Raw genomic sequence first — 27985 nt, forward strand, 5'->3', positions numbered from 1 at the left:
ATTTGTATATCTTCTGTAAAGAAGACATACATTGCAATAGTGTAAAAGTATGGGGAAGTATATTTGTTTGTTTGTCACTACTCATTAAATGTTTTAAGTTTCATAATAAAGAGAGGCTATTTCATTAAATTTTACTATGAAGTTTATTCATACATTTATTCATATGACTATATTATTATCGACAGGCACAGAGCAAGCTACAAGCCTTTCTTTATCGCCTAGTTTGTTTCCTTTGGATTCCTGTGATATGAGTGTTTCTTACTGGCACCTGGTAAAGCCAGATGACATATGGGGACAGCAAGGCCATAAAGCCATTCCTGAAGTTTATTTAACTCGTCTTCTCTCAACTAAGGTAAGCAAAGAGAATTTTTCATTTTGTGTTTTAAAAATAAACAGATAATATTCAAGATATGATTTTTTTGTTAAAATTAAATATACACTCACATAGAAAAAGTATCTTAGAGTCAGAGATTTTTGTCCTTTTTTTTTTTTTTTTTTATCTACTCTTGGATATGATAGTCAGTTTCAACTTCATCTACCAGCTGGAAGTTGAAACTTAAAAGAAAAATCTTTTTTGATATGTAAGTAACACTAATCTACCACATGAAAAGCTGTTGAAAATATATTACAAAATTAATTGATAATTAACTTACCTTAATGAAACAGCTTGGTGACATTTCAAGAAGTTGCTATTGCTCATCAGGAGTTCTACAGAGTGGCTTAAAATAATAGCTGAAGTTAGAAATTAATTAGTTAATATAACTATATATAAACAAAATTACATAATATAAATAAGTTACTGAAACTATTGAGTTAGTTTTATGGTGAAAGGTGGGGAAGATAGGAGTGAAAAGAAAACTTACATTTGACCACTAACTGTATTATACCTATATAATAGAATACGAGTATAATTTCTTCAGAGGAATTTCAGTAAATAACAACAGAAAATAGTAATTTACAGTGCTAAAAGAACAATTAATTAATAACTTCAAATTACCAAAAATAATTGCTAAAAAACAGCAAATTACAGTGCAAGCTCAGTTAATAACATCAGGAAAACAGAGTAGCCTTACCTATTGAATTGGCTCCTGGATTGATGAAAACTGCTGGAAATGGAGAGCACATGTACTGAGTTTATAATCCCATTGGTACTGAGGCCAATGGGATATGAGTATGCAAGTTGCCAATGAGAACAAGGTCTTTTCTCCCCCCCCCCCAGTCTTCTGTGGGATTTTCCAATATACAAATGAATTTTAAGAGCACTATGGTGATAGATTCTGAGATTGGATGGCTGTTGTGTACCTGCATAACTTTTGCTATGATACTACTGCCAGCTGAAATGTATAAAATAATGAGGTGGTCTTTTTTTCTCTCCTTTTTTTTCCTCTCATGTGGATGATATTATTGATGATTCAGTCTTGGTTATTCTGGCCTGTCATCCTTTCTGTTGATTTAATGCTTCCAGTTTCCTATCAGAGGGCTTGTGGTTGGTTACATACTATTAGGGTTCTGTGAACACATAATGATCCAATAACTTCTGTCTTAAGACTATGTATAAATATAGTACAAGTGCATCAGAATAGCTATATCTGAATAAATCAGAATATTAGTAAAACGGCATCGTTTTAAGTTATATCTCATATTGTGAATACCTTCACAAGTTGCCATGATATTGCACTACTTCGAATAAGTAACACTTCACCTAAGGAGAAGACTAATGTTACTTATTCTCAGATGGTATCCATCTGAGAATAAGTAACACAAGTAACTTGAGAATAAGTAACATTAGTTTAGGGCATTAGCTTGAGGCTTGTGCCCTAAACGCTTTAGACTCCTAGCTTAAGTTGAGTGGTGGTGGGATCACTTGAAGTTCAAGATACATCCTATGTCTGTGGGCCTTCTGTAGGCTGTTCTGTTTAATGTGTCCTGGCATTCTCTTCAAGATGCATCTTTAAGTTGATTTTGCAGTAGAAACTGTTGGAGTTTGGTAGGACTGGGTGAGGTAGTCTTTGTTATTGGCATATCTTATCCATATTTTTGTTTTTAAAGGTTGTTGGTCAATGAAAGTTTTCTCTAGGTGACTGATGATGACTTCTGCTAGATTGGGAAACAGAGTTTCCCATGCTGAGACCGAAATTTGATTAAAGGAACCACTGAACGTAAAGTAGTATTGTAAGGATGGATCAATGAGATCCAGAATGTCGGAAGGGGTTATGAGTTTGGGGGAACCAACATGGATATTTCTGTCCAGGTTGTTGTAAATGGTGATTTTGGTTCCTTGTAGTGGGTTGGAACATACTGTGTTGAAACACTAATCTGAAGTTTACATTTCAACTAGCTAGTCGTTTCTTGCAATTTCAGCCATACTAGTGCTAACTCTCATTTCACTGTGAGACACCTTGGTATCATGCTACTTTCAGATAAACATTTTTCATTTCCTAAAAGGAAAGTATTTACTGCTTATTTAAAGGTGTTGCTAATCTGGCACCATTTCAATGGAACTATTATCTTTTCAGGCGGATACACCAGCAAACTTAATAACACTAACTCCACATTTTGAAAACAGTGATTAGTTTATTGACATTTATAATTTTGAAAAATCCTAGAGCTGGAATATTCAATATGTTTTTGGATATTTAAATTTTCAGTTTGGTTTTGTTATGTTTGCTTATTAAATGGAAGAGATGAAAGAGGTAAAAGACTTGTGGAATTTGCAGAATCTCAAAGATTGTCAGTAATGAACACTTTTTCAAGAAAAGGATGAACAGAAAGTGGACATGGAAGAGTCCAAATGGATTAACTACTAATGAAATCGACTTCCTCACTAACAGAAGATATAACCGTCCTGAATAAGGTAAATGTTGGAAGTGATCACAGAATGGCAAGATGTACACTTGATATAGATGTAGGAAAGGAAAAAACTGACTCGAGTAAATAATACAAAGGTCTTTGAGATAACAGAAGAGGAGAAAAAGCAGTATGTACTGGAACTTAAGAACAAGTTTGAGCTTCTGCAGACTGCTCAGGACCAAGATATGGACGAGGTATATTACAACTTTCTGAAAGTGATAAAGCCCAAGAAACCTATAGGAAAAAAAGAAATCCAAAGAAGAAAAAATTAGTCAAGAAACACTTGTCATGATGAACTGAAGACGACAAATGAAAAGCAAAAAAAACACTAAGAGGGAGAAAATTGAGTATACTGAGTTATGCAAAGCCATTAGAAAGAGACTCAGAGAGGACATAAGAAGATTTAACACAAGAAAAGTAGAACAAGCATTAAGGGAAAACAAAGGATTTAAATCAGCAGCCATCAGCAGTAATACAGAAAGACAAATGATACTGAAACTGAAGAATAGTGATGGTGTACTTATAAACAGCAGAGGAGGCATAATTCAAATAGCAGAAGACTAATATAGAGGATTATACAAGGAGCAAAGGAATGATGCCAGCAGTGGGGAAGATGGATTGCAAAGTAGCAACACATACGACATACCCGATATTCTTCCTGATGAGGTAGAACATGCATTGAAGAAAATGAAGAATCAGAAAGCCCCGGGGGAAGATGAAGTTACTGTAGAGTTGTTAAAATTGGCGTTACAGGCTCCGCAAAAACGATAAGTGTTTGCCTTTTATTTACATGATTGTTGTTTTATATTGTACTTAATACGTAGTCATATAGTTATAGTTACGCCGGTTATTTTTTATTTTAATTTAGATAAAGAGTTTTTGTGGATTTTACTTACGATAGGTAAAACCGTTATTTTTGTTCGATTTTTGTAGCCATTGTTTTTGTATATAGGGAATTCAAAGTTTTTGTAGGGAATTCAAATTTTTTAATTGAGGTAGCTCTAACGCATAATTATATAGTAATACGCTTCACTGTTTCTATTTCATAGTTTCTATTCAAATACTACTGACATTTAATTTATTGATTTTATTAATTTAAACTACCATGCCCCGAACTAGAGCAGCAAAGCAACGGGCACAAAGTGGCAGGAGTGTTGTGACTCGGGGGAGAACTGAGGGGGGCGATTCTCCAACGCGTCACAACCTAAAAAAATGTGCAACTTGTGAAATGTTTGCCGAACTCTCTGGAACGGAACATGATATTGCCATGGGGGATGTCTTTGTGTGTGCGCGATGTAAGAAGTGTAAGGAAATCAGGCGACAACTCAGCGTTGTTATGGGCCTATATGAGAGTTTGAAGGACAGGGTGGATGCCCTCGAAGGAAATAAATTGAGGGGCCCATCAAGCTCTCAGCTGCCCACATCAACGCCAGAGCTTGCACTTGGTCATCACGCAACACAGCGGCAACCTCCAAGGCAGAATGTGCTGGTCCCACAGGAACTATTAGTTGTTGGTGACTCTATTGTCAGGGAAACGGGGAACATGCTATGTAAAAAGGATAGGTGGAACAGGACCAGGGTATGTCTGCCAGGGGCAAAGGTTGATGACGTTGTAGAGCGGATATCATCTTTCAAGGGCACAAAAGGTGATATAGTTGTACACGTTGGCACTAATGATATTAAGAGTAGGAGACCGGCAGAATTACTCAACAAGTACAGGTCACTGTTGAAAAAAAGCCGAGAATTAGGGTTGAATTTGAAAGTGTCTGCAATTCTGCCCAGACACGATAGGAGGGAGTATATGATGAGAGCCTTGTCGATCAATTCGGCCCTGGAAAGATTGTGCAAGGCTCAAGGGGTAGAATTTTTTTCAGCCTGGACTGTACTTGTTAACAGGAGAGATTGCTTCTACAGGGATGGGATACACTTAAATAGAAAGGGTGCAAGAATATTTGCTGATGCTATCGAGGCAGTGTTAGGTGGGTCGGAAAACTGCTAGCGTGGGGGGATACAAAGACTAATAGTTTAACAGTAACTGCAGGCAGAGGTGAAGGTGATTCTTGCACAACTTCTATTAGAATAAGAAGCGACCTGGAGCGAGGGGTGTTGGGGGTTTCAGGGACGGATGGCAGTCATCCTGGAATAGTTGGGTATATGGGATGTGTTAGGGTAACAAGGAATAGGCATAGGAGCATGTATGCTTGCATGTATACCAATGCTAGAAGTATAGTAAATAAATTTGAAGTGTTGGTCAAGACATCAAAGGCGGATATTGTTGGGATAGCAGAGACGTGGTGTCATAAAGATATAAGGAATGCAGAACTGGAATTTGGGGAGTACAATGTGTACAGAAAGGATAGACAGGACAGAAAGGGAGGAGGTGTTATGCTGTTAATTAAGAAAAACATAAAATCAAAAGAAGTGCATCCAGTTGATATAGATGGACAGTGCACTGTTGAGTCAGTTTGGTGTGACATAGGCACTGCAAAAGCAAAAATAAGAGTAGGAGTGTGTTATAGGCCTAATGACTCGAAAGAGTACAATGAATAATTGTACAGAGAAATAGAGTGGGCCAGTAAATCAGAATGTCTTATAATGGGGGATTTTAACTTCCCAGATATTGACTGGAACTTGTGGGTTGGTCACTCACACACTAGTCAGACTTTTGTGGATTTATTGGATGATTGTTTTCTGCAGCAGCATGTTCGAGAGGCAACCAGAGAAAGTAATACTCTTGATCTGGTTATCAGCAGTGATCATTCGTGTATTAAGAATTTGCAGATAAAGGAACCACTAGGTGGCAGTGATCACAGTGTGCTGAAGTGGGATTTACTCAAAGAGGTAACTACCGTCAGGGGTAAAGGAAAGGGTTTTTGCTTCCGTAAAGGGGAGTACAGTGGTCTCAGACAGTTTTTAAATTCTGTACAGTGGGATCGACTGACAATGTTACAAACAGTAAATTCTAAGTGGGAAGCATTCAAGGAATTAATCGTGGAAGCTACTAGACTTTTCATACCGATGAAGAAATATTGTTCAAGGTTTAGGCCTAAATGGTTATCAAATGAACTAATGAGACTCGTGACAGAGAAGAAAAATGCATGGGATGCATATAAATTATCAGGCGACGCAGAAGCCTGTAGCAGATATAAGCTAGTCTGTAATCAGGTCACAAAGGAGGTTCGGCAGGCAAAGGCGGATTACGAGAAATCTTTGGCAAAAGATGCTAAGAAAAACAGCAAGGATTTCTTTACTTATATAAACTCTAAAAGGAAGGGGCTGAATATGATTGGTCCACTTGACATCGATGGTTCGACTGTTGATGAACCTGCTCAGATAGCAAACAAACTGAATGAGTATTTTGCATCTACATTCACACGTGAGGAATCATTACAGTTTGAAAATGGAAGAAGGTTATCAAATTGTAGCAGTGTGCTTAATGATTTTGTAATAACTGAGAGCAAAGTGGAGGAGAAAGTGTTGAAGTTAAACATAAGAAAGGCACCTGGGGCGGATGGGATCTATCCAGTTATATTAAAGGAGGCGGCAAAGCAACTAAGCAAACCCTTAGCCATAATTATGAGAGCATCCTTGGATTCAGGGGAGGTTCCCACGGACTGGAGATGTGCAAATGTATCCCCAATTCACAAAGGAGGTTCGAAGGGTGACACGAATAATTACAGACCAGTTAGTTTAACTTCTGTTCCGGGTAAAATAATGGAGTCACTGGTTAAAGATGCATTGCAGGATCATCTAGACAAGACTGCAGCAATAATTCAGACACAGCATGGGTTTGTTAAGGGAAAGTCTTGTCTGACAAATTTGATTGGTTATTATGATGTGGTCACAAAGGAACTGGATGCAAAAAATAATTTTGATATCATATACTTGGATTTCAGGAAAGCTTTTGATACTGTTGCGCATGGAAGACTACTGTACAAATTGGAGCAGAATGGTATTAAGGGTAAGTTGCTACAATGGATAAAAGGATGGTTAAGTGGGAGAAGACAGAGGGTGGTAATCAATGGGTGCTGCTCTTCGTGGACTAATGTTATTAGTGGAGTCCCACAGGGTTCGATGTTCGGTCCACTGTTGTTTTGTATATTTATCAATGATATTGATGAAGGTATATCAGGATTAATGTCGAAGTTTGCAGATGACACGAAGGTTGGCAGGGTTGTTAATGACACTAATGGCAGTGTGCTACTGCAACAGGATCTAGATAATTTGGGCAGATGGGCTAAGAAGTGGCAACTGAAGTTTAACCTTGACAAATGCAAAGTACTGCATATGGGTAGAAGTAACCCCAGAGAAACGTACCAACTGTGTCGTACTACACTTAAGGTGGTAGAAAATGAAAAAGACCTGGGAGTAATTGTGCAGTCAGATATGAAGTTTTCTGAGCAATGTAGACAGGCTGCTAGGGCAGGTCATGGGGTTTTGTCAATGATATATAGGAATTTTGCTAGCAGGGAAAAGGAGGTGATTGTCCCTCTGTATAAGGCAATGGTCAGGCCACGCCTTGAGTACTGCGTACAGGTCTGGAGGCCTCATTTTAGGAAGGATGTAGATTTGCTTGAGCGTGTACAGAGAAGAGCAACACGATTGGTGAGGGGAATGAAGGGATCCTCTTACCAAGAGAGGCTTAAGTTCTGCAAATTGCAGTGGCTGGAGACTAGGCACCTGCGCGGTGATCTGATTGAGGTCTATAAGGCCTTGAATGGGTTGAGCACGCTGAATTCTGATGGGATCCTCCCACTTGTTCAGAATACGAACCTACGGGGACATAAGTTCAAATTAAGAAAGGATAGATGTAGAATAGATGTGCGGAAATTTGCCTTTAGCCAGCGGGTGGTTAATTGCTGGAACAAACTTCCATCTGTCGTTGTGGAAGTTGATAGGTTAAATAAATTTAAGGAGGAACTGGACAGGCAATTGGAGGGTATGGTGTGATTTTTTTTTTTTTTTTTTTTTTTTTTGGCTGATGCTGCATAAGCTCCTACACTTGCTTTCTTGCATCAAGTGCCACTACTACTACTACTACACAAAAACTGGCAAGGCTCTTCACAAAGTGCATTAGAAAAGGTGTGACGCCTAAGCAGTGGAATAATGAAATCATAGCTTTCAATCATAGGAGGAGGAGATAGAGAAAGCCTTACTTCATTAATCAAGGAAATCTTTGCCAAATGGATGGATGTCAAAAACTTTTGACATCCATCCATTTGGCAAAGTTAAATTTTTTTTTCATTGTTAACGTAGGGTTTTATCTATTTTTGCATTGTGGCTCAGCTATTTTCAACTGACTACATTTGGCAACACTGATGCTGATGTGATCGCCATTCTAGTTCGAGGCGTTGCGTTGGTCATGTGTAATGTTTACTTTAAAGTAATTTAGAGTTTAGCTGTGTGCCTATGTCCAGTCACATTATGTTTGAGTGTTGTATTTGTTTTGTTCTATGCATTATTTTGTGCCTTGTTTATGTACAAACAAGGACCGGGGGGCTCACATCTTGTTGAGTATGGGCTTGGCACACCCAGGGTCCTGAGCTGGATATCATCATTCTTCTCTTTCTTGGTGATTCTCTCACTCTCACACACACACACACACACACACACACACACACACACACACACACACACACACACACACACACACACACACACACACACACACACACACACAGGGTAATCCGGGAACTTTTTTTCTGGGCGCAACATAAGCCTCGGCTTCCTTGCACCATATGGCTATTAATAATAAAAAAAAGGCACAAAATGGTGCCCCTACTGTCATTTTTTTTTTCTGGCTCTGCCAGTGCAGCAGGTGGTTGATTATTAGAACAAACTTCCATCTGTTGTTATGGAAGTTGATGGCTTAAATAAATTCAAGGAAGAACTAGATATGAGATAAACTATTGGAGTAAATGAATAAGTGAAGCTAGTCGACATTGCTGGACAGTGCAGTGTCGAGTCAGTTTGGTGTGACTTAAGCATTAGGAGATCAAAATTGAGAGTAGGAGTGTGTTATAGACCTAATGACTCTGAGTATAATAAGGAACTGTACAGGGAAATAGAGTGGGCCAGTAAATCAGAGAGTCTTATAATGGAGATTTTAATTTCCCAGATATTGACTGGAATTTGTGGGTTGGTCACTCACACACTAGCAAGACTCTTGATCTGATTATCAGCAGTGATTCTTCATGTATTAAGAATCTGCAGATAAAGGAACCACTAGGTGGCAGCGATCACAGTGTGCTGAAGTGGGATTTACTCAAAGAGGTAACTACCATCAGGGGTAAAGGGAAGGGTTTTTGCTTTCATAAAGGTGACTATGGTGGTCTGAGACAGTATTTAAATTCTGTATGGTGGGACCAACTGATGATGTACCAACAGCAAATTCAAAATGGGAAGCATTCAAAGAATTTATCTTGGAGGCTACTAGGCTCTACATACCAACTAAGAAATATTGTTCAAGGTTTAGGCCTAAATGGATGTCAGATGAACTAATGAGACATGTGGCAGAGAAGAAAAATGCATGGGATACATATAAAAAGTGAAATGGGAAGTGTTTTTTTTTTTTTTTTTTTTGCTGATGCCGTATCTGCTTGTTTTCTTGCATAATATTCTACTACTAATGCTAATTATGAGAGCATCTCTGGATTCATGGAGGTCCCTATGGATTGGAGATGTGCAAATGTGTCCCCTATTCACAAAGGGGATCAAAGTTGACATGAGTAATTACAAACCTGTTGGCTTAAATTCTGTTCCCTAGAAAATAACTGTCACTGATTAAAGAAGTAATGTAGAACCATCTAGATGGGACTGAAGTTATATTTCAGACACAGCATGGGTTTATTAAGGGGAGATCTTGTCTGACCAATTTGATTGTTAATAGTTTAACAGTAGCCACAAGCAGAGGTGAAGGTGATTCTTGCACAACTTCTATTAGAATAAGGAGCGAGGGGTGTTGGGGGTTTCAGGGATGGATGGCAGTCATCCTGAAATAGGGGGGTATATGGGATGTGTTAGGGAAACTAGGAATAGGAATAGGTGCATGTATGCTTGCATGTATACCAATGCTAGAAGTATAGTAAATAAATTTGATGAATTTGAAGTGTTGGTCAAGACATCAAAGGCGGATATTGTTGAGATAGCAGAGACGTGGTGTCACACAGATATAAGGAATGCAGAACTGGAATTTGGGGAGTACAATGTGTACAGAAAGGATAGACAGGATAGTAAGGGAGGAGATGTTATGCTATTAATTAAGAAAAACATAAAATCAAAAGAAGTGCACCCAGTTGATATAGATGAACAGTGCACTGTTGAGTCAGTTTGGTGTGACATAAGCACTGCGAAAGCAAAAATAAGAGTAGGAGTGTGTTATAGGCCTAATGACTCGAATGAGTACAATGAACAATTGTACAGAGAAATAGAATGGGCTAGTAAATCAGAATGTCTTATAATGGGGGATTTTAACTTCCCAGATATTGACTGGAACTTGTGGGTTGGTCACTCACACGCTAATCAGACTTTTGTGGATTTATTGGATGATTGTTTTCTGCAGCAGCATGTTCGAGAGGCAACCAGAGAGTAATACTCTTGATCTGGTTATCAGCAGTGATCATTCATGTATTAAGAATTTGCAGATAAAGGAACCACTAGGTGGCAGTGATCACAGTGTACTGATGTGGGATTTACTTAAAGATTTAATTACCATCAGGGGTAAAGGAAAGGGTTTTTGCTTCCGGAAAGGTCAGTATAGAAGTCTCAGACAGTTTTTAAATTCTGTACAGTGGGATCAACTGACGATGCTACCAACAGTAAATTCTAAGTGGGAAGGAATTAATCGTGGATGCTAACTAAACGTTTCATACCTATTAAGAAATATTCTTCAAGGTTTAGGCCTAAATAGTTATCAAATGAACTAATGATACTCGTAACAGAGAAGAAAAATGCATGGGATGCATATAAATTATCAAGCGACTCTGATGCCTATGGCAGATATAAGCTAGTCTGTAATCAGGTCACAAAGGAGATTAGGCAGCTGAAGGCAGACTACAAGAAATCCTTGGCAAAAGATGTTAAGAAAAACAGCAAGGATTTCTTTACTTATATAAACTCTAAAAGGAAGGGGATGAATCTGATGGTTTCACTGTTGATGATCCTGCTCAGATAGCAAACAAACTGAATGAATATTTTGCATCTACATTCGCACGTGAGGAATTATTAAGGTTTGAAAATGGCAGAAGGTTATCAAATTGTAGCAGGGTGCTTAATGATTTTGTAATAACTGAGAGCAAAGTGGAGGAGAAATTGTTGCAGTTAAACATAAGAAAGGGATCTATCCAGTTATATTAAAGGCGGCAAAGAAACTAAGCAAACCCATAACCATAATTATGGGAGCATCCTTGCACTCAGAGGAGGGTCCCACGGACTGGAAATGTGCAAATGTATCCCCAACTCACAAAGGGGGATCGAAGGGTGACCCGGGTAATTACAGACCAGTTAGTTTAACTTCTGTTCCGGGTAAAATAATGGAGTCACTGGTTAAAGATGCATTGCAGGATCATCTAGACAAGACTGCAGCAATAATACAGACACAGCATGGGTTTGTTAAGGGAAAGTCTTGTCTGACAAATTTGATTGGTTATTATGATGTGGTTACAAAGGAACTGGATGCAAAAAATAATTTTGACATCATATATTTGGATTTAAGGAAAGCTTTTGACACTGTTGCCCATGGAAGACCATTGTACAAATTGGAGCAGAATGGTATTAAGGGTAAGTTGCTACAATGGATAAAAGGATGGTTAAGTGGGAGAAGACAGAGGGTTGTAATCAATGGGTGCTGCTCTTCGTGGACTAATGTTATTAGTCGAGTCCCACAGGGTTCGGTGTTAGGTCCACTGTTGTTTTGTATATTTATCAATGATATTGATGAAGGTATATCAGGCTTAATGTCGAAGATTGCAGATGATACAAAGGTTGGCAGGGTTGTTAATGACAGTAATGGCAGTGTGCTACTGAAACGGGATCTAGATAATTTGGGCAGATGGCCTAACAAGTGGCAACTGAAGTTTAACCTTGACAAATGCAAAGTACTGCATATGGGTAGAAGTAACCCCAGAGAAACATACCAACTGTGTGGTACTACTACACTTAAGGTGGGAGTAATTGTGCAGTCAGATATGAAGTTTTCTGAGCACTGCAGACAGGCTGCTAGGGCAGGTTATGGGGTTTTATCAATGATATATAGGAATTTTGCTAGCAGGGAAAAGGAGGTGATTGTCCCTCTGTAAGGCCACACCTTGAGTACTGTGTACAGGTCTGGAGGCCTCATTTTAAGAAGGATGTTGATTTGCTTGAGTGTGTACAGAGAAGGGCAACAAGATTGGTGAGGGGAATGAAGGGATCCTCTTACCAAGAGAGGCTTAAGGTCTGCAAATTGCACTGGCTGGAGACTAGGCACCTGCGGGTGATCTGATTGGGGTGTATATGGCCTTGAATGGGTTGAGCACGCTGAATTCTGATGGGATCCTTCCACTTATTCAGATTACGAACCTAAGGGGACATAAATTCAAATTAAGAAAAGACAGATGTAGAATAGATGTGCGGAAATTTGCCTTTAGCCAGCGAGTGGTTAATTGCTGGAACAAACTTTCATCTATCGTTGTGGAAGTTGATAGGTTTGAATAAATTTAAGGAGGAACTGGACAGGCATTTGGAAGGAATGGTGTGTGTTTTTTTTTTTTTTTTTTTGGCTGAGGCTGCATGAGCTCATTACACTTGCTTTCTTGCATCACATGCTACTACTACTACTATGATGCAGTGACAAAGGAACTGGATGCAAGAAATAAATTTGATATCATATACTTGGATTTCAGGAAAGATTCTGATACTCTTGCACATAAGACTTTTGTACAAAGTTGAAGTAATCTGGGATTAAGAGAAAGTTACTGCTATGGATAATGGAATGGATGAATGGGATGTTTGTTACTTGGTTTTTAGGAGCATTAGCAACTAAGGCCATATTGCCCTGGGGATATGCGGTCGTCATTCCCTAACCTTTCCGCATCCTCCGTATTTGGTAGTCACGGGCTCGAACCACGGTCTAATCAAGAAGTGTGTGCTACGCGCTGCTGCCCCTGCCCCCCTGGCTACGGAGGTGCCAGGATGAATAGGAGAAGAAGATGGTGGTTATAATTGCCACTGCTCCTCTTGGTCTAATGGTATTATTGGAGTCCCTCAAAGTTCAGTACTGTTTAGTATTGATGAGGAAGGCCTCCATAGCTTAGCGTTCAGAATCAGGAGTGCAGTAGCACATGCTCTTTGAGTACGCCGGATTTCAAGCCCCTGACTGCTAAGAAAACTTGCACTGGACCAACGTAGCAGATTATGGTCCTTTTCTCTCAGTGTGAATTGTTGAGAAGGCTTCCATCCTGCAGTGGATTAATAATGGCTGCTGCTTACCTTACCTTATTGATGAGGTTATATCAAGTTTGTCTAAGTCTGCTGATTTAATGACTGGAAGCAAGGCCTAGAAAAATATAAGACATATGGGCTGAAAAATAGCAATTCTGATTTAACATAGGTAAATACAAGGTACTACTTGTGGGAAGCAATAATCCTAGAATAACCTACCAATTTGGTGGTGCCACACTTGAGATGGTGGAGAAAGAAAAAGACCTGGCAGTAACTGTACAGCCCAATGTCAAGTTCCTTGAGCAATGCAGACAAGCTGCTAAAACAGCTAATGAGGTTCTGGCAATGATATTCATGAACTTGTCCATCAGGGACAAGGAGGTGATTATTCCATTGTGTAAGACAATGGTTAGGCCATATCTAGAGTACTACTACATGCAGATCTGGAATCCTCATTTTAAGAAATATGCGGCTGTCTTGGAAAGAGTGCTGAGAAGAGTAACCAGATCAGTTAAGAACTTGAAAGGGGTTTTTGTACCACAAAAGACTTCTCTTCTGCAAACTGCTGTGCTTGGAAACTGGGCACTTGCAAAGAGACCTGTTTGGAGTTTTCCAGCATTAAATGGAATGGGTAAACTTAATGATGAGAGTATTCAAGCTCTTTCTCAGGCAATGGACACAAAATGATATAAGCTCAAATTGAAAAAGGGTAGCTACAAGATACATGTGAAAAAATTTGCATTTAGCCAGAGAGTAACTGAGTGTTGGAACAAACTAACATCTGGTATTGTAGAAGTGGATGGCATGAATAAATTCAAAGAAGAATATTAGGGTAGGGAATTGTTTTTTTTTGTGGCTCATGCTATATAAGCTTGCTCACTTGCTTCCTTGCATCATCTGTCACTTCCACTAACAATAATTGACATAACATAAATAAGGAACACCCCTGGGCCTCATTGTCATCTAGTGTTGGCTTGCTGGCTGCACTGCTGTGAACTGAGTGTGTACTAATACATAGCTATTAATTTACCAAATTTACCACATAGAATACATCTTTTTTATTCGTTCTGACCCTTGTCTGTCTCATCATTGTAATATAGTTAGCCATAATGAATCTCTCCTTTTTACAAAAACTCAGTTTCTCTGCATCTTTCTTTTCACAAACAAAAGAATGGTTATAGGATACATGTGGGAAAATTTGCTTTCAGCCAGAGAGAAATTGAGCATTGGAACTATCATCTGGTGTTATGAAAGTGAACAGTGTAAATAAATCTAAGGAAGAATAAGACTTATTATTAAAGGGAAATGGACAGTTTAGGTGGGTAGTTTTTTTTTTTTTTTTTTTTTGTCTCATGCTATATAAGCGAGCCACCTCCGTAGCCAGGTGGGAAGAGCAGCAGTGCATAGCACACGCTTCTTGATTAGACCGGGGTTCGAGCCAGTCACCACCAAATATGGAGGATGCGGAAAGGTCAGGGAATGACCACCGCATATCCCTGAGCAATATGGCCTTAGTTGCTAATGCTCCTAAAAAAATCAAATAACAAACAATAACAGCTATATAAGCTTGATTCCTTGCATCACCTGTCACCACTACTAATAATAATTGATATTCCATAAATAAGGAGGAGTGCTCCTGGGTCCACTAATCTAGTTTTGGCTTGCTAGCTGCACTGCTGTGATATGAGTGTATGCTAATGCATAGCTATTAGCTCTCCAGATTTTCTATGTAGAATCAGTCTTTTTTTTATTCAATTTTACCGTTTCCTGTCTCATCATTGTAATATAGTTGGCCATAAAGAATCTCTCCTTTTTGCAAAAACTCAAGTTTTTTCTACATCTTTTTCTTTTCACAAAAAATAAAGGTACATTCTAATTATTTTTATTTTTTTTAATTTTGCAAATTTCTGCTTGTTTTTATTAATGAATTATTCATCAGGTGTGCTGAGTAGTCAACACTGCAAAACAGAAATGTGTGATAATAGCATTGTTTTCTGTTACTGCAATCATTTTACAGTACTGATGTACTGCGAAGCCAATTAAGATGCCAAAGAAATATGAAGTAAAAATTTCAGATGTGTATTCAAAATTTCCATATATTACAAAACCTGAAGAAAGCAGCACATTTTCTCTGCGTACAATATATAAATGTGATTTTCCCATTTCAAGTAGGAGAAAACATGATGTAATCACACTTGGAAACAAATAAGCATAAAAACATTTGCACTGCATAGAAATAAATGCAAAAATAGATAGTGAATTTCATGGTGATGGATGATGTCATATATACTGAATGTTTATTTGCATCATTTGTCATACAAAATAATCTTACTCTGTCTTGTACTGGTCATTCAGGTACATTGTTCATAATCATGACTCAGACCAGAGCATAATCATGACTCAGACCAGAGCAGCAAAACAAAAGGCTCAAGCTAATGGAAGTGCTGTGGCTCAGAGGAGAACTGAGGGGGGCAGTTGCCTTCTGAGTCACAGTCTTCTAAAATGCACAGCTTGCATGATATTTGTGGAGCATTCAGGTACGGGACATGATATTGCCATGGGGGATGTCTTTGTGTGTGCACGATGCAAGGAGTGTATCGAAATCAGGCAACAACTCAGCGTTCTTATGGGCCTATATGAGAGCTTGAAGGACAGGGTGGATGCCCTCGAAGGAACTAAATTGAGGGGCCCATCAAGCTCTCAGCTGCCCACATCAACGCCAGAGCTTGCACTTGGTCATCACGCAACACAGCGGCAACCCCCAAGGCAGAATGTGCTGGTCCCACAGGAACTATTAGTTGTTGGTGACTCTATTGTCAGGGAAACGGGGAACATGCTTTGTAAAAAGGATAGGTGGAACAGGACCAGGGTATGTCTGCCAGGGGCAAAGGTTGATGACGTTGTAGAGCAGATATCATCTTTTAAGGGCACAAAAGATGATATAGTTGTACACGTTGGCACTAACGATATCAAGAGTAGGAGACCAGCAGAATTGCTTAACAAGTACAGGTCACTGTTGAAAAAAAGCCGTGAAATAGGGTTGAAATTGAAAGTGTCTGCAATTCTGCCCAGACACGATAGGAGGGAGTATATGATGAGAGCCTTGTCGATCAATTCGGCCCTGGAAAGATTGTGCAAGGCTCAAGGGGTAGAATTTTTTTCAGCCTGGTCTGTACTTGTTAACAGGGGAGATTGCTTCTACAGGGATGGGATACACTTAAATAGAAAGGGTGCAAGAATATTTGCTGATGCTATCGAGGCAGTGTTAGGTGGGTCGGAAAACTGCTAGCTTGGGGGGGGATACAAAGACAAATAGATTAACAATAGCCACTGGCAGAGGTGAAAGAGATTCTTTCACTGCTTCTATTGGAATGAGCAGAAGCCTGAAAAACAAGATTCAGGATATTTCAGAGATTGCTGGGAGTCATTGCGGTACAAGTAAACACATGGGTTGTGTTAGGGTAGCTAAGAATAGAAATGGGTGCATGTATACTTGTGTGTACACCAATGCTAGGAGTTTAGTAAATAAATTTGATGAATTTGAGGTATTGCTCAAAACATCAAAGGCAGATATTGTTGGGATATCAGAGACTTGGTGTCACACAGATATAAGGAATGCAGAACTGGAATTTGGGGAGTACAACGTCTACAGAAAGGACAGACAGGATAGGAAGGGGGGGGGGGTTATGTTATTAGTTAAGAAATACATAAAATCCAAGGAAGTGAAGCCAGTGGACATCGCTGGACAGTGCAGTGTCGAGTCAGTTTGGTGTGACATAAGCATTGGGAGATCAAAATTGAGAGTAGGAGTGTGCTATAGGGCTAATGACTCTGATGAGTATAATAAGAAACTGTACAGGGAAATAGAGTGGGCCAGTAAATCGGAGAGTCTTATAATGGGAGATTTTAATTTCCTAGATATTGACTGGAATTTGTGGGCTGGTCACTCACACACTAGCAAGGCTTTTGTGGATTTATTGGATGATTGTTTTCTACATCAGCATGTTCGGGAGGCAACTTGAGGGAGGAATACTCTTGATTTGATTATCAGCAGTGATTCTTCATGCATTAAGAATCTGCAGATAAATGAACCACTAGGTGGCAGTGATCACAGTGTGCTGAAGTGGGATTTACTCAAAGAGGTAACTACCATTAGGGGTAAAGGAAAGGGTTATTGCTTTCGTAAAGGCGACTACGATGGACTGAGACAGTATTTAAATTCTATACAGTGGGACCAACTGATGATGTTACCAACAGTAAATGCAAAATGGGAAGCATTCAAAGAACTTATCTTGGAAGCTACTAGACTTTATATACCAACTAAGAAATATTGTTCAAGGCTACATCCATTTAGACATCCATCATCTGACATCCATTTAGGCCTAAATGGATGTCAGATGAACTGATGAGGCATATGGCAGAGAAGAAACATGCATGGGATACATACAAATTAACACATGACACAGAAGCCTATGATAGATACAAGTTGATCTGTAACCAAGTTACAAAGGAGGTTAGGCAGGCGAAGGCAGATTACGAGAAATCTTTGGCAAGGGATGCAAAGAAAAACAGCAAAGAGTTCTTTACTTATGTAAACTCTAGAAGAAAGGGGATGAATCAGATTGGTCCACTTGATATCGATGGGTCAACTGTTGATGATCCTGCTCAGGTAGCTAACAAACTGAATGAATATTTTGCATCGACATTCACACATGAGGAGTTATTTAGCGAGGGGAAAGCCAGAGGTGTATTCAACTCTAGCAGTAAGCTAGAGAATCTTGTAATAACTGAGAGTAAAGTGGAGGAGAAATTGTTGAAGATAAACACAAGAAAGGCACCTGGGGTGGATGGGATCTATCCAGTTATATTAAAGGAGGCAGCAAAGGAAGTAAGCAAACCCTTAGCCATAATTATGAGAGCTTCCTTGGACTCAGGGGAGGTACCCATAGACTGGAGATGTGCAAATGTGACCCCAATTCACAAAGGAGGATCAAAAGCTGACACAAGCAATTATAGACCTGTGAGTTTAACTTCTGTTCCAGGAAAATTAATGGAGGCACTAGTTAAAGAAGCACTGCAGGATCATTTAGACAAGACTTCAGTTATAGCTCGGACACAGCATGGTTTTGTTAAGGGCAGGTCTTGTCTGACCAATTTGATTGGATACTATAATGCAGTCACAAAGGAACTGGATGCAGGGAATAACTTTGATATTATATACTTGGATCTTAGAAAGGCTTTTGATACTGTTGCACATGGAAGACTGCTGCACAAATTGGAGCAGTGTAACATTGGAGGCAAATTGCTGCTGTGGGTAAAGGGGTGGCTGAGGGGGAGAAGACAGAGAGTGGTAATCAATGGACACTGCTCGTCGTGGACTAATGTTATTAGTGGAGTCCCTCAGGGCTCAGTGTTGGGTTCATTATTGTTTTCTGTATTCATAAATGATATTGATGATGGTATATCAAGCTTAATGTCGAAGTTTGCAGATGATACAAAGGTAGGCAGGATTGTCAAGGACACTACTGACACTATGCTGCTGCAACAGGATCTGGAAAGGTTGAGCAGATGGGCTGAGAGGTGGCAAATGAAGTTTAACATTGACAAATGTAAAGTACTACACATGGGAAACAGCAACCCCAGAGCAACGTATCAACTCTGTGGTATTGCATTGACAGTGGTAGAGAATGAAAGGGACCTGGGGGTGGTTGTGCAGGCAGATATGAAGTTCTCTGAGCAGTGCAGACAGGCTGCAAGAGTAGCTCATGATGTATTGTCAATGATATATAGGAATTTTTCTAGCAGGGATAAGGAGGTGATTATTCCCTTGTATAAGGCAATGGTCAGGCCAAACCTAGAGTACTGTATACAGGTCTGGAGGCCTCATTTCAAGAAGGATGTAGAGCTGCTGGAACGAGTACAGAGAAGGGCAACAAGATTAGTGAATGGAACAAAGGGGTGCTCTTACGAAGAAAGGCTTAAGATTTGCAAATTACAATGTCTGGAGACTAGGCACCAGCGAGGTGATCTGATAGAGGTGTATAAAGCATTGAATGGTTTGAGCATGCTCAATGCTGATGGGATTCTTCCTCTCGCTCAGAATAATCACCTGAGAGGGCATAAATTCAAATTGAAGAAAGACAGATGTAGGATAGACGTGCGGAAATTTGCCTTTAGCCAGCGAGTGGTTGGTTGGTGGAACAGACTTCCATCCCTTGTCGTGGAAGTTGATAGCCTAAATAAGTTTAAGGCTCAGATGCTGCATAAGCTTGCTTTCTTGCATCAAATGCCTCTACTAATGCTAATGCTAATGTTTTCTGATAGCAAAACCACAGAGTTTTGGAAAACAAAATCCACAGGTATTGTTATTGAAATTGCACGGATAGGGCAAGAAAAGATAGTGGTAATTCTGAAAAATGGGCCAGTTTTGATTGCTACAGATGGCTGTAATCAAAGTGGTTCCAATAACCTTCTGTAATTAAAAAAAAAAAAAAAAAAAAAAAAAAAACACCATCAAATCAAAAGCAGCTTGCACTGTGTGTTAGGTGACTAGAATATTCAACATAAAATATCTAACTCTGAACAACCTGAAAGCATGTGGGATTCTTTCAAAAAACTGTCTACATGATAGTTAGTGTTCAAGACTACAAACTTAGTGTTCAAGACTACATAACTTAGTGTTCATAATGGACCTGTTATAGTAATAGGCTGTTCTTGCCAACTTATTAATTTGTGTGCTGAAATAGAAGCTGCATGCTTTCCTCTGAAAGTAGATGTTTTCTACTATCTCGAGAGAAATGATAAAAGGAAAGATAGATTTTAACAGTTTTAACTGATGTATTCCACTGCAGTAAAAAAGAATTTGAAGCATGTGTGCTCATTGGCCTGCTTTTAGTTAAACGTGTAACTAGAGATAGAACAGTGACAACCTTTTGGCCAATCTATTTAAAGAGGAGGTTAGATGTGTTGAGAAAAACCATATCAGCACTTTTCATTGAAAAGTACAACAAGCAATCAATAGTGAGTGTCACTGACCATATTCATATCCAATTCATGATCCAAAAGATGTTTTGAAATAAGACAATCTGATGAACTCAAGAAAAAGAACTGCTGAATTCCAAACTTCTAGTAAAAGCAAGCTGATGATTCTAGGCATATTATCATAACTCATCAGAAAGTCTGTTCATGTCCTTTCTTTCAGAAGAGAGGAACATGAACTAAAGCAATTTGCTTGTTTCTTTTAAAATGATATGCTAGTGTGTGATAATCCAAACATAATTCTTCTATCCAACATAACTGACATCCATGTACTGAGGTCAATACTCCTAGATATGTTGAAGAATGTTATGTGAAAATTTATTTCACCAACAATTTTTAAATATACTTCCATTTTAGAAATTTATTACCAGAAGGATGCTTCTGGTGTAAAGTCAGGAGCGGGTCCCTCAAGAATCGGGTCTTGGACCACTGTTTCTCATTTTCATAAATGGCATCGAAGATAGGATAGAAGGCGTGATGTAAAAATTGTCAGAGTTGTTAATGATCAGTACCAATTAACGTTCCTTCAGGATTACTTGAACAGACTTCAAAAATGGTCAAAGAAGTGGCAGCTATGTTTTAATGCTGCTAAATGCAAGGTTTTACACTTGAAGAATAGCAACCCACAAACGAATTATACACTTGGTGGGGGTTGAATTAAAAAATTAAAGGAATCTGGGAGTTAAAATACAAGCAGATATGAATTTTTCTGAACAGTGTAAACAGGCAGCCAGGTGTCCTATCGATGATTTATCGAACTTTATCCTGTAGAGATAATGTAATGCAATTCTCTGACTATTCTCATCTGTACACTGATGGATCCAAGGTGGTGGTGCAGTAAGTCTTGCCCTAGATCACATTGCCAAAACTTCCCTTATAGAAAAGTATAATTTTCACAGACTCATTAAGTACAATATAATAGATAATCATAATAGACAACAACTAGATAATCATCCATCTCATCCATATCTAAGAAAAATTCTTTCCTGCCTATCACATTTTAGAACAAAAAACCAAAGGGTCAGATTCACTTGGATTCCTGGACATTCTGGAACACTCGGCAATGAACATGCAGATCATGCTGCAAAACATCCATCAAATGAAAATTCTCACTTGCATAAAATTCCACTCAAATGTCAAACCAAAAGGCCTCTGAAAAAATATGGACCCCGACATGGAAATTGCAAACCAACAATAAATTATACCAAATCAAACAGCAGCCAAAATCCTGGAAATCAAGTTTTCAGTCAAACAGACACGAAGAGGTTATCCTCACCCAGCTTTCATATCATCCACACACATTTAAATAATAACACACTCTTACCTCCTAATGAAAGACGACCCTCCACAATGCCCTCAGTGCCTGACCACACTAATAGTGAAGCACGTCATCATGTCCACATTACCAAATTGACCACCAATCAGCTTTCAAATCGCATGCAAATAAGCCTTGAACTCATTATGGGAGAAAAATCAAATGTCAGTGAACTCTTTACATACCTCAGTTTAATAAACCTTACCAACCATATCTAATATGCCAAATCAGTAACAACATAACAGAAAATAACAAAACTTGAACAGGTGCAATATAGCCGAAGTTGCTCTTGTGCCAATAAACCTCAAACAACAAGAACTGTTTTCATATAGGCAAAGCACTATGAAATTATAAAAATTGGCAATATTTGTTGTTTGGATGGCCAAAAAACAAACATTTGAGGATTACATATACCCTGCAGGCAGCTGTTTCATATTCACTATAAATGAATAAGCATTGTTTCTTAATTTCTTAGAGAGAGAGAGAGAGAGAGAGAGAGAGAGAGAGAGAGAGAGAGAAGAGATTTCATTAAATGATTTATTTATTTCTCACAGGGTATTATCCAAAAATTTGTGGATGATTGTCTAACTACAGTATTGACTGCTAGTGATGCCCTTCCTGCAGCAGTCAAATGGCTTTTTGACTTACTTGATAATGCTGCTCAAAGGTATATTATTACAGATCCTGAAGTTGTACATGCCTGGAAGAGCAATAGGTATGAGGTCATTGAATAATCTAATCTGAACATTTTAATAGTGATGAAGGTTAAGTATACTCATGTATAGATAATAATTTATCTTATAATAATCTGGTCTTTCAATATGCGAATATATATGCCTCATTTTATAATTTTGCTATTTGACCTATACATTATTATGGAAAATACAAAGGAACTCTTACCCACTTCACTGTTTTGTGGCCAGAAGAAAAAACTCCATTTTTACAACTTTCCTGGATATTGCACTACTTTCAAACCAATGGCATCACCAAAAGATTATTTTTTATTTATTTAAAAGACTAATGGCATCACTATTTAAAACACTGCTATGACAGCCAATTTCTGATAAACATCAGATAACAGTTGTTTTTAGTGAATTTGCTGATTTTACTACTTTGAAATTGAAACTAAAAAGTAGTAAAATTGCTATTTGGCCTATGCAAAATTATGAAAAATGAGGCTGTCTCATGCATTCTAGTTTTTAGTGTTTAGCAGTTCACAGGTTAGAATGCATTTGTCTTTATTATTATTTTTATTTTTTTTTTAAATTTGTATTAGTGGTGGCAAATGAAGTAAGAATGCAAGCTTATAAACTTCCCAGATCACCTGTCCATCTCCTCCAATAGTTTGTCTAGTTCTTCAATTTATTCAAACTAACCACTTCCATAACAACAGACAGGAGTTTTGTTTCAACAATCACCTATCCACTAGTTGAAGGCAAACTTCCACATATCTATTCTGCAACCAACATTTCTCAGTTTGAATTTGTGCCCCCTCATTGTGTGCAGTCTGAGCAAGGGAAAGAATCCCATAAGCACTAAGTTTGCTCAATTCATTCATCAAGAGGTAGAACTCTTGTTCTACCTCTTTATTCTATTATTTTCTATATTTATATATTCTCTGCCTCTGGCAAAATATAGATTTAACATGTAATCTGACTTGGTTACAATTTGTTATGTAATACACAAATCTTCTTAACCCAGATATAAGGTTCAGATGGTGATGATCAAGGAGTGGTGTGTGTGTGTGTGTGTGTGTGTGTGTGTGTGTGTGTGTGTGTGTGTGTGTGTGTGTGTGTGTGTGTGTGTGTGTGTGTGAATACATGGACTGGCAACTCTGCTTCATTGCTATGGAAACAAGTGACGAGTTTGCAATCTAGGAATGTTCTCCCACTTTTTCTTAGTTAGTTTGTGCAAGCGTATCACGTAATATTCATTTTTTTGTGTGTTATAACAGTTTATATGAAGTGTGTTTTATGATGGGGATGAGAAAGATATTTCATTAATAATTAGACAAAGAATTGAATTTTGTGTAAAGTTAGGAAAAGTGGTCAGAATACTTTTGAGATGATTCAAGATGCATACTGTGAAGAAGCCGTGGGCAGAGTGGCCGTATTTAAATGGTGGAAGCGTTTTAAGGACGGGGAGAAAAAGCATACGAAATGAACAATTCACAAAGAAGTGGGTGTCTGTTAACCTCAGTGAATGATGAAAACATTGAGGAAGCTGAAACATTATTGAAAGAAAACAGACGTTTATCGATTCGTGATCTGGTAGTTCAGTTGAATGTCGGTGTAGCAAGATGTCACAAAATTATAAAGATGCACCTTAACATGTCACCTGTTTGTGCAAGATGGGTACTGCACGATCATACCGCAGAACAAAAATAACGTCGCATTGAACTTTGTCAAGCCTTTATTGACAAGGTGGAAGGAGAGCCAGACTTTTTGAATAAAATAATCACGTGTCATGAGTCCTAGATTAAACATTTTGATTTGAGTCCAAACAGCAGTCAAACATATGGAAACACCATGGTTCACCGCCTCCAAAAAAATTCAGTTTTTGACGTTGATTTTGCTTTTTTACACCTGCTGAATAATACTGCAGCACTGGGTTCCTGAGAAAAAAACTGTAAATGGAGAGTATTATGCTAACACGTTGTGAGTTCATCTCAAAAGAGCAATTCGCATGTTTAATCAAAAATGGTTTCTACTTCAAGATAATGCTAGGCCACATGTCACACATTCAGCAATTTAAGCTTTAGCGAAAATTGGTGGTAAACCACTAGACCACCTTCCACACAGCCCAGACCTTGCACCATGTGATTTCTGGGCTTTCCTGACCCTCAAAAAAGAGTTGAGAGGGAAAAGATTTTACACAAATGAAGAAGTTAAATCTGCCACATCTGCTATCCTGCAACGCATTTCAGAAAATGGGCTGCAGCACATGTTTCAGAAGCTAGTGAACTGCTTTTAAAGGTGTATAGAATGTGAAGGATGCTATTTCTAAAAGGAAACCCATATCAACCTCCCAAGTGACTCACACTCAGAGCAGTGATCTCAGGCTGCATATAATATAGGTTATAGCATATAATATAGGCAACTGTGAAAAGCTCAGAACATTCCAGTTATGAGCTTTCCTTCTTTGCCTGCTGTCAGTATATAGAAAAATACAGTCCTACTTTGTAATTCCAGCAAATTTGTCCCATTGAATTGAATTTGTCCCACAGCATCTTCTGTGAAATAACTTTTTATGAAATAATATAGGTTAGTAGCTGCTTGTTTCTGATTTTAAGCCTGATTCCTAATAAAATTTAAAATTTAACCATGTTTTATTATTAAGCAGTATTTAGTAACATTTGGTTACTTAAAATTTTACATTTTGCAGTCTCAGAAGTAGGGAGTAAGGAACATCCCAAAACATCAGGCTATCCCCCTTCCTCATTAGGTCCCATGCATCAAAAGATTCTTGTATGCTTATAGAGCATTGTTCTGTCAACTGAGTTTAATGGTTTTCTCTGACAATTATTTATGAGCATCCTTCGATTCAAGGGAGGTCCCTGCAGACTGTAGATGTACAAATATATCCCAATTCACGAAGGGGAATCAAAGGGTGACAGAAAAAAATTACAGACCTATTAGTTTAACTTCTGATCCAGGAAAATAATGGAGTCGCTGGTAAAAGAAGCATTGCAGGATTGTCTAGACAACACTGCAGTTATAGTTTAGACATAGCATGGATCATTTAAGGGGAAGTCTTGTCTGACCAATTTGATTGGATGCTATGATGTCATCACAAAGGAACTGGATGCAAAAAATAATTTTGATGTCATATACTTGGATTTCAGGAAAGCTTTTTGATACTGTTGCACATGGAAGAGTACTGTACAGACTGTAGCAGTATGGCATTAAGGGAAAGTTCCTGCTTTGGATAAAGGGATGGTCAAGTGGGAGAAGACAGAGTCATAATCAATGCACACTGCTCTTCGTGGACTAATTTTATTAGTGGAGTCCCTCAGGGTTTGTTGTTGGGCCATTGTTGTTTTTTTATACTTATCAATGATATTAGTGAAGACATATCAGGCTTAAGGTCCAAGTTTGCAGAGAATACAAAGGTTGGCAGAGTGGTCAATGACAGGACTGACAGTATGCTACTGCAATAGGACCTGGAAAAGTTAGGCCAATGAGATGAGAAGTGGCATTTCAAGTTGATATAACATTGACAAATGCAAAGTACTGCATATGGGTAGCAATAACCCCTGAGTAACGTACCATGGTACTACACTCAGGGTAGTGTAGTGTTAAATGTAAAAGACCTGGGAGTTATTGCGCAGTGATATGAAGTTTTCTGAGCAGTGCAGACAGGCTGCCATAGCAAGTCATGGAGTATTGTCAATGATATACAGGAATTTTGCTAGTAGGGAAAAGGAGGCAATTATCCCATTGTATATGGCAATGGTCAAGCCACATCTTGAGTCCTGCACTCAGTTCCGGAGGTCCAATTTTGGAAGGATGTAGAGCTGCTGGAATGAGTGCAGAGAAGGACAACGAGATTGGTTAGGGGAACAAAGGGGTGCTCTTACCAAGAAAGGGTTCAGTTCTGCAAATTGCAGCATCTGGAGACTAGACACCTGCAAAGTGATCTGATTGAGGTGTTTAAGGCTTTGAATTGATTGAGCAAGCTCAATGTTTGAGATTCTTCCTATTGCTTAGACTACATGCATGAGGGGGTACAAATTGAAATTGTGGAAGGCTGAAACAACCTTCCTTCTCATGTTGTGGAAATGGAAAATTTGAATAAATTCAAGAAAGAACTAGACAAACTATTTGGAGGGGATGGATAAGTGAAATGAGATATATTATTTATTTATTTTTTTTTGTCTGATGCTGTATAAGCTTGCTTTCTTGCATCATTTGCCACCATTAATATGAGAACCAGTACAAAAGTAGTGCCTCCTAATTTTTAGCTTTCAACTGTGATGCCGTAGATCATTTTGCGTGGCACTGTGATCAGCCCCATGAGTGCAACACACAAATAGTTCAAAATGGTGGATGTTACAGATATAAATATCAGGCAAAGAGTGGCAATTGAATTTCTTACCAAGGAAGAAGTGATGCCTATTGAAATCCATATGCGTCTCAAAAATGTTTACAGTGACAGACTGTAAATGTGAGTACAGTTAGACACTGGGTAAGACACTTTAAGAGTGGAGAAAGTGACATTGTATGTATGGTATCTTATGTAGGACGACACCTGAATGTCAGTTCAACTCTGCCTTTGTACTCTATGATTAATACAGAGCTCTGTAAAAGGCCAGAAATGTGTGTAATATTATGTTTGCAGAGTGTGTGTGTGTGTGTGTGTGTGTGTGTGTGTGTGTGTGTGTGTGTGTGTGTGTGTGTGTGTGTGTGTGTGTGTGTTGTTTCTGGCCATTTTGTCACCAGGCAGGTGATCACCTGGAAAGCCTTATATTATATATAAATATAAAAAAAAAAATATATATATATATACACACACACACACACACAGTAGACTCTCGATTTGCCGGGATGGATCGATTTCCTGGTTAATGCAAAAATACAGTATGTCCCTGACATATGTAAGAGATACATTCTAGGAATTCTTGTGTAAATCACGTTTTACGTAGTAACTTGCGAATAACTAATAAAATATTGCTACTATATCCCTGATATGCCAAAATTACAAAAACCCATAATATCCTCAGAAGAATAAAGAAAAATATTCTTCTTTATTTAAGAGAAGTATAATAATGTAATCCAATCCTGGTAAATCGAGAGTCTGGTGTGTGTGCGTGCGTGCGTGTGCGTGTGTGTGTGTGTGTGTGTAAATAAAATAAGAATAAAGAACAAAATAATAATAAATTTTAAAAAAATATGTAAGTAAATGATAAAAACTAAATAAAATCCTGTCCCTCAGGCAGCCCAAACCAAGGGTACCAGCAAAAATAAATAAGTAAATAAATAAAAATAAAAAGTGAAATAAAATTAAATAATAATAATTTTAAAAAAAAAGAAAGAAAAGAGAGGGGGGATTTATATATATAGTGCCTTTATAGACATATATATCCCTGATGCCACACTGGCCAAAGGCCAGTGCCAGCACAAATCTCCACTAGGAAGGCTAGGAGGTATTCCATAGTTGAGAGAGAAGGCATCTCCGCCGATCAAAAGCATGACGAGCAAATACTTGCAGAGACTGGAAATATTCTCTGATGCAGGAAGTCCGGCTCATTTCTGGGGACAGTGATACTAGTGGAAGGAAGAAGGTTCTGTCGAAGATCTAGGTATTGATGGCAGTGGTATAAAATATGTTCCCAGTCTTCTGGGGTGCCACAAAAAAAACAGA

The 27985-nt window shown here is 38.5% G+C and overlaps 1 protein-coding gene across 1 annotated transcript in view; it reads left to right on the top strand.

Moving 5' to 3' along the window:
* Nucleotides 1-27985, top strand: part of LOC150076249 (plexin-B-like) — a 705969-nt gene that overhangs the window by 626132 nt on the left and 51852 nt on the right. The window contains exons 31-32 of the mRNA XM_090387297.1: nucleotides 186-352; nucleotides 22177-22337. Coding sequence (XP_090243423.1) covers nucleotides 186-352; nucleotides 22177-22337 — 328 coding nt within the window. The remainder of the gene's footprint in view (nucleotides 1-185; nucleotides 353-22176; nucleotides 22338-27985) is intronic.

This window comes from Mastigoproctus giganteus, chromosome 13 (genome assembly GCF_048544385.1).
Source record: "Mastigoproctus giganteus isolate SK-2022 chromosome 13, ASM4854438v1, whole genome shotgun sequence".
Lineage (NCBI taxonomy): Eukaryota > Metazoa > Arthropoda > Arachnida > Uropygi > Thelyphonidae > Mastigoproctus > Mastigoproctus giganteus.